Raw genomic sequence first — 14,961 nt, forward strand, 5'->3', positions numbered from 1 at the left:
GAGCCTGGAAACAGTGCTGCTGTGAACGCGCCGTAATCAGAGCCCTTTTCAATCAGGCAACTGCCTCCCCTTCCGAAGGTTATTTGCTACATCAGCCTCCCCACAAGCTGACACCCCCTCCAGGGGGGGCCTTGTGAACACCTGGAGACGGAGATCAACACCCGCCGACCCCTCAAGCAGGCGCAGGCACCACCCACAGTCTGCTCAGGGCCCCTGCTGCCCGCAGAATCCCCACCCCACGGCGCTTCTGTCTTCTCGCCAAACTTGGGACACAAATGGCCAAAGGGCTGAAAGGAAGTTGAGCGCCGCTTGCGCCTCCTCTGTGCCCACACGCGAGAAGTTTCCTGTTGCTGCCTTCCCTTACCCACAGGCTGTCCCATAGCGGCCGACTATCCGCCAACTACGGCCGGGCCTTCCTCCTCATGGATTCCACTTTGCTGGGCCAGAGGAAGGGGCAGCCTACAAAGTGCGCTGCATCCTTCCGACAAGCAAAGTGCACGAGATTCGTGCCACGCCAGCTCAGAAGCCGCCGTGTCCTTGCCAAGGTAAGGACGCCTTGCGGGAAGAGATTAGCAGCGACCCAAGAAGCGGGAAAGTGGCTGGGCAGGGGGCGAAAGGAGATGCATTTCTGCAGTGGGCCTGCGTCTGAATTTGCAGACCAAGACCCCAACTCACTCACACCCCCCAACATTTACCTAGACCCTCCACTTGAGAAGAACCTTCCCCAAGTCGCCTGCCCTCAACACTGCCAGCCCCTTCCCATTACCACAAGAAGGCGCAGCAGGAGACGTCTGGAGTCTTCCCAAAATCTGAGAGGCGGTTACAGACTTGCTCCACTCATTTTTAAAAAGCACGCTCAGGCGCCCTAACCAGGAAGAAGCCTCCAATGTTGCGAGTGGCATCTGAAGCCCTGGCATGACAGGAGAGGGTTGCAAAGCAAAGAAGAGTGCCTCTAAGCATGTATAGACTACTTGTCGTGCACACCTTGAGAACTGAGTCCTTCAGCCACGGTCACAACCATCTCTGAAGGTCCGTCCAGTGGAGCAACTGCTAAAAGACAGGGGCCAGGGCTTGAACTCGCCTGCTGGGAGCCCCTGCCTGGTGGTAGGCGGGCAGTGGCAGCCCAGCCCAACCCCTGGCGGAGCAGAACCACCCTCTGGGGCTGTGCCAGTCCAAAGCACCCAGGCTCCGGCACAAGCAGAGAGAGGCAAGCGCAGAAAGGCCCTGGGAGAGACCTTTTCGCTGGTAAGGCAAAGCCGTCGAAGTGACTGACGGCTGAGAAAGGTCAGCCTGTCCGAGGCTGGCAGCTTTGGGTGGCACAGAGTTTTGACAAGGCGCCCCAGCGGTTCCTGACCAACTAGCCCTGATCCAAAGCCAATTTCAGGCTAACCGTTAAGAGGGGCAACGAAGGTCAACAATGCGAAAAACGATCCATAAATATTCTCCTGCTTGGAGCCGGGAGAAGAGCGTTCCAGGGTCATGAAACCAAGGCGGGCATTTTGTTGGGGAGGGTGGCATGTGGCTATGGTGTTTGGTGGGGTGGGGGGCAGAAGGGGCAGGCATCAGGGAGGGAGGGAGGGACTCTGGTCTTCCTCTGCCCAAGGACGTCCACACACAAATCCACCCACTCTCATCCCAGGCTCAATTCCTCCGCTTCCCCCTGCCTGGAAGAGGCCACCTGTTCTGAGTCCAGGGCCCCCATCCTGAAACAACACCTTGGCCTATTTGGGGAGGGGGCCTCTGGCAACCTCAAATGCTCATTTCCACACATGCAGATGAAGGCGGCTCACACCACAAAAGACAAGAATATTCTGGTACCAAAGAACCACACACAAAACCACATTTGGCCATGTCCTGGGAAGGGAGGAGGCTTTGGGGTCCCAGATCCTCCCCAGCCCCCCTCCAAAGTGACCCAGAGGCAGCCTCACGGGCTCAAATGTGAGGAGGCCTCCTCCTCCCTCCCCAAAGGAAGCCCAAGGCCTCGCAAAACCCAGCTGGGCCAAGTCGTGGGGCTGCTCCTGTGCCGCCTCCCCCTGGCACCCGAGTTCGTGGCCCTGTAAGCCCAAGTCCCTCTGCCCACGAAGCCAGCTGGACCCCCGCGGAGCCACATCCTTAAACTGAGCCCAGCCTGCACAGCCGCAACTCGCCATTTGCCAAGCCTGGGCCAGAAAAGACAACACGCTCCGCGCCATCCCACCTGGCAGCCTTGCCCGCCTGCACAGATCCTGGCCCAAAAGGAGGGCAAGAGCTCTTTGCAAGGGACCAGCCAGACTCCTCCCAGCCTGGGGAGCCAGAGCCTCTGGCCAGGCCGGCTGCTGCTCCACAGAAAGACCGGAGGAAGGAGACAACCGGAAGACAACGCCCGCCCCCCCTGCAGCCCTGGCCCCCTACCTCTCGCTGCAGCACCAGCTCCTTTGTGAAGAGAGTGGCCTCCTCGCTGAAGGGCTCCCCCTCCTGGACCAGGCCGGGCAGGTTTCGTGCTCCACGGGGACATTCGATACCTGAGGAAGGAAGCAGAGGGGCAGGGAGAGAGAGATTTCCAGTGAGCTTCCTTTTCTTTCCTGACTTTATCAAGTTCCTTCCATGCTAGGATGGATGGCCGCCCGTCAAGGATTCGCTCACCGCAACCTGGGTGGAACAGATGACTCATTGGGTTCCTTCCAACAAGACCTTTGGAACAAGGATGTTTCCTCAGCATCACCCAACCTGGTCTGCCCCGCGGAGGACTTTAAGGTCCACAAATGACAACACTTTGGAGGTCCCAAGTCGCAAGGTGGTTAGATTGGTCTCAGCTAGGGCCAGGGACTTTCCTGTACTGGCCCCGACTTGGTGGAATGCTGTCCCAAGAGACCAGGGCCCTGTGGGACTTGACATCTTTCCGCAGGGCCTGCAAGACAGAGCTGTTCTGCCTGGCCTTCGGTTTGGACTCAGTCTGACTCTTATGTTTCCCTCCCCTTATGGTTTGATCTATGGGCTACTTTTCAAATGAGGCTGCATTTTAAACCTCATTTTAGCCTGTATTTTAAATTGCCCCCCCCCATTATGTTTTTACTGTAATTTTACTGGTGTTAGCCGCCCTGAGCCCGGCTCTGGCTGGGGAGTAAATATTTTTTTTAAAAAAATATCACCCTCATCATCATTGAGAGCCAGAAAAGGAGCTCCCCACAAAAGGAGAAGACCCCCAACAGGACCTGCCTTGGAGGGGAGGCTTGCCAGGACCGCCTGGCCAGGCCCCAAAAGGAGCCTTGGAGGCCTCCTGGCCAGGCCTGGGGTCCCCTTGCAGCCGCCCCCCTCAAGGACTGCCCTCCTCATCCTCCCGGGGCAGAAGGCTCTCCTCTGCAAGGAGTCCTGGACAGACCTTGCTTCCACCGCACCCATCCCTGAGCCGGGGGGGAAGGACTCCGAGTGCCAGAGGCTCCTGGGGAGGATCTGGGCCAGCCGGCAGGCACCCCAGGAGACAGAGCAGCTGGAAAGGCCAGCACCCAAGGGCCTTTCTGTGGGTGCAGATTGTAAGAATGATTTATTATGTCTACCCCGTCCATCTGGCTGGGTTTCCCCAGCCACTCTGGGGAACTCCCAACAGAGTATGAAAAACACAATAAAACATCAAACATTCAAAACTTCCCTAAGCAGGGCTGCCTTCAGATGTCTTCTAAAAGTCAGATAGTGGTTTATTTCCTTGGCATCTGATGGGAGGGCGTTCCAGAGGGCGGGTGCCACCACTGAGAAGGCCCTCTGCCTGGTTCCCTGTAACCTCACTTCTCGCAGGGAGGGAACCGCCAGAAGGCCCTGAGCTGAACGATGGGGGTGGAGATGCTCCTTCAGGTCTACTGGGTCTTTGAGGCCGTTTAGGGCTTTCAAGTTCAGCATCAGCACTTTGAATTGTGCTCGGAAACGTACTGGGAGCCAGTCTAGGTCTTTCAAGACCCGTGTTATGTGGTCTTGGCGGCCGCTCCCAGTCCCCAGTCTAGCTGCCGCATTCTGGATTAGTTGTAGTTTCTGGGTCACCTTCAAAGGTAGCCCCACGTAGAGCACATTGCAGTAGTCCAAGCGGGAGATAACAAGAGCATGCACCACTCTGGCAAGACAGTCTGCAGGCAGATAGGGTCTCATCCTGCATACCAGATGGCGCTGGCAGACAACTGCCAAGGACACAGAATTGACCTGCGCCTCCATGGACAGCTGTGAGTCCAAAATGACCCCCAGGCTGCAAACTGGTCCTTCAGGGGCACAGTTGCCCCATTCAGAACCAGGGAATACCCCCCCATTCCTGCCCCCCCGAAAACAGTACTTCTGTCTTGTCAGGATTGAACCTCAATCTGTTAGCCGCCATCCATCCTCCCACTGCCAAAAGGTGCTGGCACTGCTTATCTTAGTTCAAACATGCCCTTATCAGTGCTCTCCAGGACAGAGTTTGCCAGGGGAGGGAGGTGGCAGGGGCTACTGGGAACCCTCACAATTGCCGGACGTGGGGCCAGTGGGGAGGGGTGGAAAGTTGCAAGACAAGGATGCAAGGCTTCAGGTGAGACAAGTCTCCAGTGCCAGCCTGTCAGGGGCTGCCCCCTCCACCCCCATTCTCACAAGAGCAGCCACCGCCGCAGCCGCCCTCCTGCCAGGGGGCAAGCTCCTGCCCCACAGCGGCAGAAGCGCAGTCCCAATCCACTTCCACGCTCCGGTGCCTTGCCAGGAGGAGGAAGGCTGGAAGGGAGCCAACGCGAGCCACTTTGGGCGGCTCCTTGGCGCAAGGCAAAGGCGCCCGGCCAGCCTTCCCCTGCGAGGCCGCTCAAAATAGCCCTGCGATTCCCTCCAAGGCAGCGAGAGATGCATTTTGCCTGCGCCTCCGCAGGCTCAGCCCCGCGCATGATGATCAGCCGAGGCTGAAGCTGGCTGCTGAGCCGAGGCTTCCGGACGGGAAGCCATTTTTTCCTGGAATAATTTAAGGAGCAATAAAGCCGGGAAAGCAACCGCTGGGACATAACCTGAAATAAAGGTTTAGTGAGGCGGATGCGCCGCTGCCACAGAGAACAAGGAGGACGGGGGTCCATAAAGGAGCTTTATGGCAGCTGCGGCGGCATCTGTCAAGAGCATCAACCACTTGATGCGCAAAACCTCCCCGCTGGGGAGTTTGGCTTCCTCCCGGGGGGAGCGAGGTGGGGCGGTTCGAGGCAGGAGGAAGATGTGGCCCCAGAGACTCTGCGGGCGCAAAGGGCCGAGGGTGGGAATAAGCAGGAGGAGGGGGGGTGAGGAGGGGGTGGGCCTGCAATACCCCCAGAGCCTAAATTCAGGCTGGGGCGGCACACAGTCCCCGGCAGAAGAGAACCTGACCGGGAGCAGAGAAGGAAGCCCCCTCCCTCTCCTCCACAGCCTCCGTTCAATGTGTAATAGGTTATTGTATTTTAGTGTTCTGTTGGAAGCCGCCCAGAGTGGCTGGGGAAACCCAGGCAGATGTGCAGGGTATAAATAATAAATTATTATTATTATTATTATTATTATTATTTTCACATCATGGCTTGGAGGCACCCAATCGACAAACTTTCAAAACGAAGCTTCTGGCAGCGGTTGCAGGGCCTGCATTGTGGATGGCCCCTTCCAACCCTGCAGTTCGAGGATTCCTGTCCCAGAAGGCAAGACTCGCCTGCTTTGCTAGATCCCTTGGAGCTCAGGGGGTTCCTTTGGGGACGACCCAACACCTGTGGGTCAGCAAAGTCTTGGGGCTCCAAACCTCCCCCTTCCAGTCAGCACCAACCACGTTTCCCGGAGGGATCCCCCAAGGCGCAAGGTGGTGCCTGCACTTCTCCACAGGCTGCGGGCAGCAACAGAATCGTAGAGTCAGAAGGGACCCCTAAGGGCCATTTAGCCCACACCCTACGAGGCAAGAACTGCCGCCAATGCTTCTCTGACAGATGGCCACCCGACCTCTGCTTGCTGCTGTTGTTGAGTTGTTTAGTCGTGTCCGCCTCTTCGTGACCCCCTGGACCAGAGCACACCAGGCCCTCCTGTCTTCCACTGCCTCCCTCATGCTGGTCGCTTCGAAGACACTGTCCAGCCATCTCGTCCTCTGTCGTCCACTTCTCCTTGCGCCCTCCATCTTTCCCAACATCAGGGTCTTTTCCAGGGAGTCTTCTCTTCTCATGAGGTGGCCAAAGTATTGGAGCCTCAGCTTCAGGATCTGTCCTTCCAGTGAGCACTCAGGGCTGATTTCCTTCAGAATGGAGAGGTTTGATCTTCTTGCAGTCCATGGGACTCTCAAGAGTCTCCTCCAGCACCAGAATTCAAAAGCATCCATTCTTCGGCGATCAGCCTTCTTGATGGTCCAGCTCTCACTTCCGTACATCACGACTGGGAAAATCAGAGCTTTGACTATACGGACCTTTGTTGGCAAGGTGGTGTCTCTGCTTTTTAAGACCTCTGCTTAGAAACCTCCAATCTGGCTTTTTATGTGAAAGCGGTCTGCTTTTGCATCAGGCTCCCCACCTGGCAGGAGGGCTCATGAGATGGAGAAGGCAAAGGAGCAGAGGCCCAAGCGATGCCAGCTTATTACCTGTAATAGCTGCCTCTGCCAAGTGCTGGCCGGGCGCAGCCTGAGAGGCAGGGATTGTTTCTGCTACATGATCAGAGGCGCAGAGGCAGGTCAAGTGCCGATCCATCAAGATTTGCGGGGAAGGAGGCGGAACCCCAAGAGGGAGCCCAAGCAGGCAGCCTCTGTCGTTTCAGCTTCGCCAACGCCGGGTCCCAGCCAGATTCCTAGCAACTGGGAGGAACGACTTGTCCCCCTGGCCAAACCATCCACCTTGCCTCTTCCAGGCCCGCAGGTTCAACACAGGCCACCCGGAAAGATGGAGGGCGGAAGAAAGGGCCCCAGGCTCCGGTGGCTCACAGCCCAGCCATGGCCAGGGGCCCCATCACCAGCAAGTAACATACTCCTGCCTGGCCCCACACACCTGGGGCAGCCAAACTGCCCTGCCTGGCCAGTGGGGGAGACCCACAGGAGACCCCTGCCTTGGGGGCGCGCTCTCTCCTTCCGCTCACACCCAGTGGCTCTGCACTCCTCCTTGCAATAAGGGGGACCCAGGAGTTTGCTAAGAGGCGCCCGTGTTTCCCTGCTTAGGCTGTCTGTCTTCTTTGTTGGTTTGCCGCCCCAAGGTCCAAGACCGGGACGGAGCATCAAAACACAATATTAAGAAGGCTTTAAAACAACTCCCAGCCGTAAAAGGAGATGGGTCCTGAGAACGTGCACCTCCAACTGCAAAGCAAGTCGGGGGGGCAAAGAGACGGGCCTTTTGCATCCTCCGGAAGCTGTGCAATGAAGGCACCAGCTGCACCTCTGTGGGGAAGGAGCCCCACAGTTCTGGGGCTGCCACGGAGAAGGCCCCTTCCCCCTGGGCCACCACACAAACCCCTGAGCCTCTGAGGGGGGAGGGAACCCCAAGAGGGCCCTCAGGGAAGGAGGCAGCCATTCAGATATGTGGGGCTGGAGTCGTCTAGGGCTTGCAGCACCAAAGGAAGCGCCTGGAAAGGAACCAGTGCAGAGGATTTAATGCAGAATTCTCCTGCGGGTCCGTAGTGCAGGGGCCCCCAGATCCAGGCCGGCTCCTGCCAGCCCAGGCAGCCATCAGCCCAAACCTCACTCCATGCTCAGAAGACGGGGCTCTGTTTTCTCCCTTTGCCGCACGTCCAGAAGAATGACAGCGGCAGAAGTGGCAAGGTTAAGAATCTCTCCGCACAGGTGACACAAGGATTTAGAAGCAGGCTCCTGCCAGAGACGCACGCCGGGCAAAGCCAGGGAACAGCTGGGCGACGCCACTGCCGCCAGCCGGAGAACCTCCCAGGGGGGCAAGGAGGGTGGAGAGGTGCTCGCTCTCCATGGGCACGGCAAAAGCCGCCTGGCCTCTCGACGACAGCAAGGCAAGGAGCCCCGAGAGGGAGGGCTCCTGAAAGAGAAGGGAGGCGCTGCCATGGCAGGACGGGGCAGCCACACACCCCAGGGGCAGGCGCAGGGATGCACCTTTGTGCGAGCGAGTATTTTGCAGGTGCCCCTTGGGGGAAACCCACAAGATGAGACCTAGAGCCCTCTTCTCCCCTCCTACTACAGACTCCCCTTCCTCTGACCACAGAGGCAGAGCCTAGTCCTCGTGGCCGGTAGCATCCACCATCCTCCTCCTCCTCCAGGAATTGCTCCCTGTGGCAGGGAATTCCACAGTTCAGCTGTACGCTGACTGACAAAGGGCTTTCTTTGCCAACCTGGCCTTGCAAACTCTGCTGGCCTTGCAGGTCCCGTGCCAGGGACGGCTGCAGCACCTGCTGAAGCCAGCCCAGCCCTGGGCACCAACCGCCTGGCAGACCTCCCTGCTCCCCACTCCTGGCTCAGGCAAGGCAGCTCAGCACCCTTGGCTCCTCAGCAGCCCCTCTCTCCCAAAGCACCACCTTGCAAACTGGGAGCTGGGCCTGGCCTGGCGCAGGGGTCGGGGGGGGGGAGCTAGGTGCTCTCTCCCCAGCACCCATCACAAAGCCCCTGGTCCAGACAGCCGCAGGCCTTGCTCCTGCCAGAGAGAGAGAGAGAGAGAGAGAGAGAGAGAGAGAGAGAGGCTGCTTTGCTGCTCCTGAGAGAGATAAATATAGCACAGGAGTTTTCTTGGACTGGATCGAGGGAGAGAAAAGCATTGGAAAGAAATAGGTGAATAAATCAGAGGGAAAAGTGCTTTGTGCAGCAAAATCGCTGCACCCAGCGTTGCCACATATTAATGACCCCGGGGAAAGCTGGCTCAGGCTGCCTTTCACATGCGATGTTCCCCAGCATACTGACAAGCGAGGGCTGGGGCAGGGGAAGGACGCCGCTGGCAGGGAGGGGAGCCCTGCCTGACCCCTGCCTGGACCCAGCAAGGAAGAGCGTGGCAGAGGCTGCGGGGGGGGGGCAGAAAAGTCCTGAGGAGCAGCTTCAAAGCAAACCAAGCACAGCCGTAGGAGCACAGAGCTAGAACAAGGGGCCTGGCCTCGTTGACTGCCTGCCCCCCCCAAAAGCACAGACAGCCCAGAGTGGAGGACAAAATGACAGGATTCTAGAGCTGGAAGGGATTCAAAGGCTCGTCTACTCCAACTCCCCGCAATGCAGAAATCACAGCTCTCAGGGAACAAGTTCCCTTATGGCCAAGGTGGCTGATTCAGAGGAGAGAGGCAGGCGAGACCTCAAGGCACACGGGAAGAGCTCCCTGGGCAAGAGAGAGGTGGAGCCAGTCTTTCAAAGAGAACAGCCATTCCTCAGGTGAGGAACCGCTCCTTCTCCTGCCTCTCAGGCTCCAGGAAACGGGACGTTTGCCCACTGGGGACACAGAAAGATGGGCTTGCAATGGGGGCCTGGGTGACACGGCGACTCGCCTGCCACGTGCAAAGGCTGTGGGCAGGACATCTCCCCTCCTGTGAATTATTGTATTTTAATATTATTAAAATTACAGTATTTTAATATTTTGCTGGAAGCCGCCCAGAATGGCTGGGGAAGCCCAGCCAGATGTGCTGGGTACAAATAATGATAATGATAATAATAATAATAATTCCAGCCACTGGCATTCAGGAGCATTGCAGAGCCACTGGTCCTCTTTTAAAGCCACCCAGGTGTGCGGCCCCTTCCTGTCTCCTCCTGAGGAAGCAAATTCCACTGTTTGCCTCTGCGCTGCGTGAAGAAGGACTTTCTTGTTTCTCTCCTAAATCTTCACCTTCCATTTCATCGGACGTTGATGAGTCCCAGCATCACGAGAGAGGGAGGAAAACTTTCCTCTGCCCCCAAGCCGCCTAGAGAGGACAGCAGGCGGGTCGGCGAAGGTGGCATATGCCAGCGCGCTTGGAAACATACTTGCACAAAGTGCCGACAGGGGCCGGATACCGGAGCACCTTCTCCGCCACGACACCTGCTCCGGAGCCTGGAAGGGCCAGGGGTGTCCAGGAGAGGGCTGCAGAGTGGCGAGGCACTGGGGGGCAGCTGAGCCCCCGCACAAGGGCTGGCGCCACTTGAAGACGCGCCATGGAGCGCTCGAGATGGCAAGGGACACCGGGCCGTTCTTCAAGAGACTTCTGGGGAGCGTGGGACTTGTGACAACTCCATTCCTAAAGGATGCTGCTGCTGCAAACCGCTCCAAATAAAGGAGGGATTGGGAAGATGTGAAAGCTGGAGGCTTGGAGAACATGACAGCAATTTAAAAGAGATGAAGGGGCCGCAGAGGAGGAGGCGCTTGGGGAGGGACACAACGCCTAGGTGTTTATATGCTAATTCTGGGAGCCTCTCAGCCCAAAGAGGGAGCAGAAAGCCCTTCACTAAATGCGGAGAGAGATGTGGGGAGCATATCAGACGCAAGGGGGGGCAGGGAGAGAGGCTTGGCTGCTGGCAGATAACTCAATGGAAGAATCAACTCAGCATGCCGCAACAGTGGGGGGAAAGGTAAATTCCGTGGCGGAGATTAGAGGGGGGGCACGGAATTGAAAATAAAACTGCCTGCCAGCCTTTTCAGGCCTTTTATACAGACCTAGGAAGCAGCCACATTGGAATCCCCAGTCAGGTTCCGGTGGCTGCAGAGCACAAAGGATTCCGCAGAGCGAAAAAGAGGCTCAGGAAAGAGCCATCAAAACCACGGAGGGGCTGGAGGAACTCCCTTGTGATGGAAGGGTGTCATGATTTGGGGTGCCGGGCAGTATTTAGAAAATAAAATATAAGGGTGGGAGAAACGATACAAGCATGGAGAAAGGGGATGGAGACATATTCTTCTCCCTCCTAAGGCCAGAAGGCGGAGACGACCCAATTAAACGGGCAGGCGATTTAGAATAATAATAATAACCTATTTTTTTTATATCCCGCCCATCTGACTGGGCTGCCCAGTGAGAAGGCGAAGGCCGGAGGTTAGCCTGGAAGGGAAGACTCTCTCAGGTTGCCCCACAGCCTGCCATAAGAGGGGCTTCTGAGTCCAGGCGGGCAACCGGCCGGACACCACACTCGGCCTGCAGGTGGCAAGGAACACGCCAGCCAGCAGACGGGTGGGAGAGGGACAGAGATGAGCAATTCTGTTCCCTGCAGAAATCTGACCAAAGAGGAAATGCCTCGCAGACCATTTCCGAGGCCAGCATATGACTGCGCCATGCGGAGAGAGGGAGTTCTCCAGGACACGAAGGGCATGAGGCTGCCTGGGAAACCTCGAGGGGGTGGGGTGGGGGGTCTGGTGCCCTGCAAAGCCCAGAACTTGCAAAATCTGCAAGTGGGAAAAGTCCTCCGAGCCTCATCAAAACCCAGAGCAGAGCTCCCGTTGTTTGGCCACTTGAGGCACCTTTGGCTTATTTACCCAGAAATTGCAAAAACCCCAGAGCGGCGCAGCACACAAAAGGGGGAGAGCGTTCCGCTAAGACCCACGTTAACTTCCTGCGCTCCCTCCTGCAGCAACGGTGAAATTGTTCTGCTCTTAAGTGGTTCTCACAATGGAGAGCCTGCAGAAGGAAGGAAGGAAAAGAAAAAGCATCTCCAGAAGCTGCTGCAAGCAAGTCCTTCCGGAGGGGGGAAATAAAATTAAAAGGCGAAGCATTTCTCCATCCCCCTCGTGCCTCCTGGGCCCTGGGCAGTCTGGCCGGGGGTGGGCAGGGGGGGGGAGGGAGTCTCCACAAGAGGCTTCCACAAGCATCTTCTGCCGCCTGCGGGGCTGTGCAAAACAGCCTGCACTGCAATCGGGGAAAGGGCTCCACAGTCGCCCCCCCTCCATCCAGCTCAGATGTCTGCTAAAATTGCAAAAATGCTCTTTGCTTTAAGATCGGGGGGGGGGGGGAGATGCCAGAGCGAAAGATTTGATATAAAAGCATGAACTGAACATGATCTCCAACTCAGGAATATGCCGGCTGACGTACAGGGAGGGGGGGGCCCCTCAGCAGCCATCAAAATCCACATGCGTCCCATCAGCGTTGCACTGCAAATTGAGAGGAGTTCGGGGGGCATCTTCTCCATCTCTGCTCCCTTTCCCTCCCTGCTCTGCCCAGGAATCAGCAAATGTATTAATCTGAGCAGCAGCGAGATGAGAGATGCAGTTTAAAAGACTGCAGCACTTGGCTGCCACCGCTCCTCTCCCTGGGGTCTCAAAATAACTCCGCCACAAATCAGTTTTCCTAAACCCTCCCAGCCTGACTGCCAGGAATACGACAATAAAGGCAAGACAGCGGGACTTATGTAACCAGGAAGGCCCAGGATCTATGGGCAGGGAGGGGGCAGGCTGAATCCCAGCCCCCTCTCACAAAGGGGGGGGGGCAAGTCCTGGCCACAGCACTGGGGATGCCCCAAGCGGGGGTCCACCCTAGAGGAGGACACAAGCATGCTGGGACTTCATGGTCCCGTCCTGGCACACCTCCCAGCGCTGGCCTGCCTTGGAGAACCATGGGCAAGGGCCAACTGACTTTGCCTCGAATGCCTCTGCAGCCATATTCGATACTGGGGGGGGGCGCCCTGGGGAGCCCCCAGGCAGGAGGGAAGTAACTGCGCAGGGAGAGGCCAGGGCAGGTCCAGCTGGCCAGAGGGAAGGAGGTTTGGGGGTCGTCAGCTTCTCAGGCAAAGGGCACACTCTGCAGAGAAAGAGGCCAGTTGTTTGGGGAGGGGGTTAGAGGAAATTCCTGGTGGGCCCCCGGCTCCTCTTGCCCCCCCCCCTCCAGCCATCCTGCTTACAGATGGACAACACACAGGCACCTTTCCTGGGCAAATTCTTTAGCAGCGATTCCCACACTGCAGGGAGACTAGATGCCTCTTGGGCTCCCTACAAATCCTTTGATTCTGGGGGGCTCAGGGCGGTCACACCCCAAGCCCCGTTCTCTCTGGGCCAGCTCAAAGCATGGTGGTGCCAGGAACTGGGAAAGCCAAACAGCCTCTGCCCCAAACTAGGTCAGTTGACCCTCTGCCAGCCTTTCCTGGTGCCCCGACCTCGGGACCTTTAGCCACAGAGGCTGACTAGGTGCCCGTCGTGGGAATCCCACAGGCAAGATTCTCACGCTCTCTTTTAAGGTTCTTGTAGGAAGAGAGGGGGGGCTCTGGACCCCTTTTCCCGGGCATCTCCATGGAAAACTGGGGGAAGTTTAGGTCTGCCAGCAAACCACTGGCGTACTGAGCCTGCCCAGAGCGTGGGATCCAGGCCGTTTTCTGCCCCCCCCCAGCATCTCCTGGCACTGCTGCCTGGCAGATCCCTGGCACCAGCAACCCCCCAGGCAGAAATTCACATGCAGCCCATGCCCTGACTGGCGGGACAGAAAGGAGTGCGCGGCCTGACAAGCCAGCAGCCTTTCCTTCCCCTGACTCCGGAGAAGCCCCATCAAACGCTTTGCATCGACTTCCTTTCAGAGTAACATTTTTTTTCTGGTGGGGGGTGCCTGCTTCAGAGAAAGGCCAGGTGCCAAACCATGACAGCCATGGGGGGTGGAAAATACATTGCTGCGCCGTAACCTTCAGATGCTGGAGCCGCTGTTGGTGGTCAGTTGCAAAAAAACCATGAACGGCCTTCAGGAGGACTCCCAAGCGGAAATAAATATGGACAGTAACGTTTGCCAGCTGTCCCTCCCCAAAGGGTCAGGGCAAGGTGTGGGACAGGCGACGAGAGCAGGAGAGGCAGGGGGCAGCTGACCCGGAGGGGAAGGAGGCAGAGGCCCCCCCCCCGAGATGAAGGCTGGCCAGCGAGACTGGGGGCTGCACAAGGGCCACTTAGGGGCACAGAGGCCTGAAGAACCGAACGCTGTTTTATTAGCACCCACAAACCAGCTGCACACAAATTACCATTGATTCCGGCGTATTGGGCAACTGGGCATATTAGACAACCCCCCAAATTGACAGCTGCAATTTGGGGGTTCGTCTTATAAGCCCAGTCGCCTAATACGCTGGGCAGCTCCGCGCCGGGAGAAACCCTGGCAGGCTCTTTGCCAGGCAGCTCTCTCCTGGCACAGAGCGGAGCCCAGCGCTGCCGCCGCCGCTACTTTGGAGCTGCCACAGCAGCAGAAGGGGGTGGACTCTGCTCCGCGCCACGCCGCCCATACCCGGGGTACAAGACGACCCCCGACTTTTTTACCTCTTTTTCAGGGTTAATAAGTCGTCTTAGATGCTGGAATCGACGGTATATGTCCCCATAAAAACACCTTTCATTTTTATTGGGTGAAGCCTGCAAAATTTTGAAAATGGAAGCCATTGTTCACACAAGGAGAAGGGGAAGGAGAAGGAGAAGAAGGAAGAAAGGGAAGAAGAGGAAGAGGGTGAGGAAGAAGAAGAAGAAGAAGAAGAAGAAGAAGAAGAAGAAGAAGAAGAAGAAGAAGAAGATTCCACCCAGGAACTCTTTCGCTCCCTCAGCCCAGTTGGGTATAAAGGCCCCCGAGGCACCTAAATGCAAGAACTGACCTGAAGAGCTGGGTGGTGGGCCTAGATGGGGACAGAGGCTCCCCCAGGCAGGCCATACAAGACCCCCCCCTCCTGCTCTGCCTCCTGCTGGGGACCAGTCCGGCTGTGGGAGACCATGGGAGAGGACTGTGCATGTGCTGCCTCTCTCTCTCTCTCTCTCTCTCTTTCTCTCTCTGTCGCTTACCCCCAGGAGGACCCCACACGACAGGCAGATCTTGCAGGGGCCCTGGTGGACTCCGGAGATGGGGAGCCCGCCCCCCACAGCGCCTGACACAGCCAGCAGGGGAGTCTGGGAAGGAGCAGAGCCCGGTGGCAAGAGCCCTGTCCCAAGCCAGGGTCCCAGGGAGGGGGCACCCCACGTGATGCCTGGGGAGCTGGCAAGACCCTGCCTCCAAGCTTAGGCTTGAGCCATTGTGGGGAAGGGGCTTCCACAATGAAGCAGCAGCAGTTCCTGGCAGCCCCACACCAGGGCGGGGGGGGGCAGAGCAGGGTCAGGCCACAGGGCCCCCAGGGGCTGCGCTCCAGCGCCACAAGAGCCAGCAGAGGGGGCCGGGCGGCGGCAGCAGCCAGCCCTCCGA

The 14,961-nt window shown here is 57.8% G+C and overlaps 1 protein-coding gene across 1 annotated transcript in view; it reads right to left on the minus strand.

Annotated features, from left to right (window-relative positions):
- The window catches only part of SND1 (staphylococcal nuclease and tudor domain containing 1), a 220,023-nt gene that overhangs the window by 61,357 nt on the left and 143,705 nt on the right, over nt 1–14,961 (minus strand). Inside the window, exon 16 of the mRNA XM_082238802.1 lies at nt 2,392–2,501. Coding sequence (XP_082094928.1) covers nt 2,392–2,501 — 110 coding nt within the window. The remainder of the gene's footprint in view (nt 1–2,391; nt 2,502–14,961) is intronic.

The sequence above is a fragment of the Podarcis vaucheri genome (assembly GCF_965113315.1).
Source record: "Podarcis vaucheri genome assembly, chromosome: 10".
In the NCBI taxonomy this organism is placed as follows: Eukaryota; Metazoa; Chordata; class Lepidosauria; order Squamata; family Lacertidae; genus Podarcis; species Podarcis vaucheri.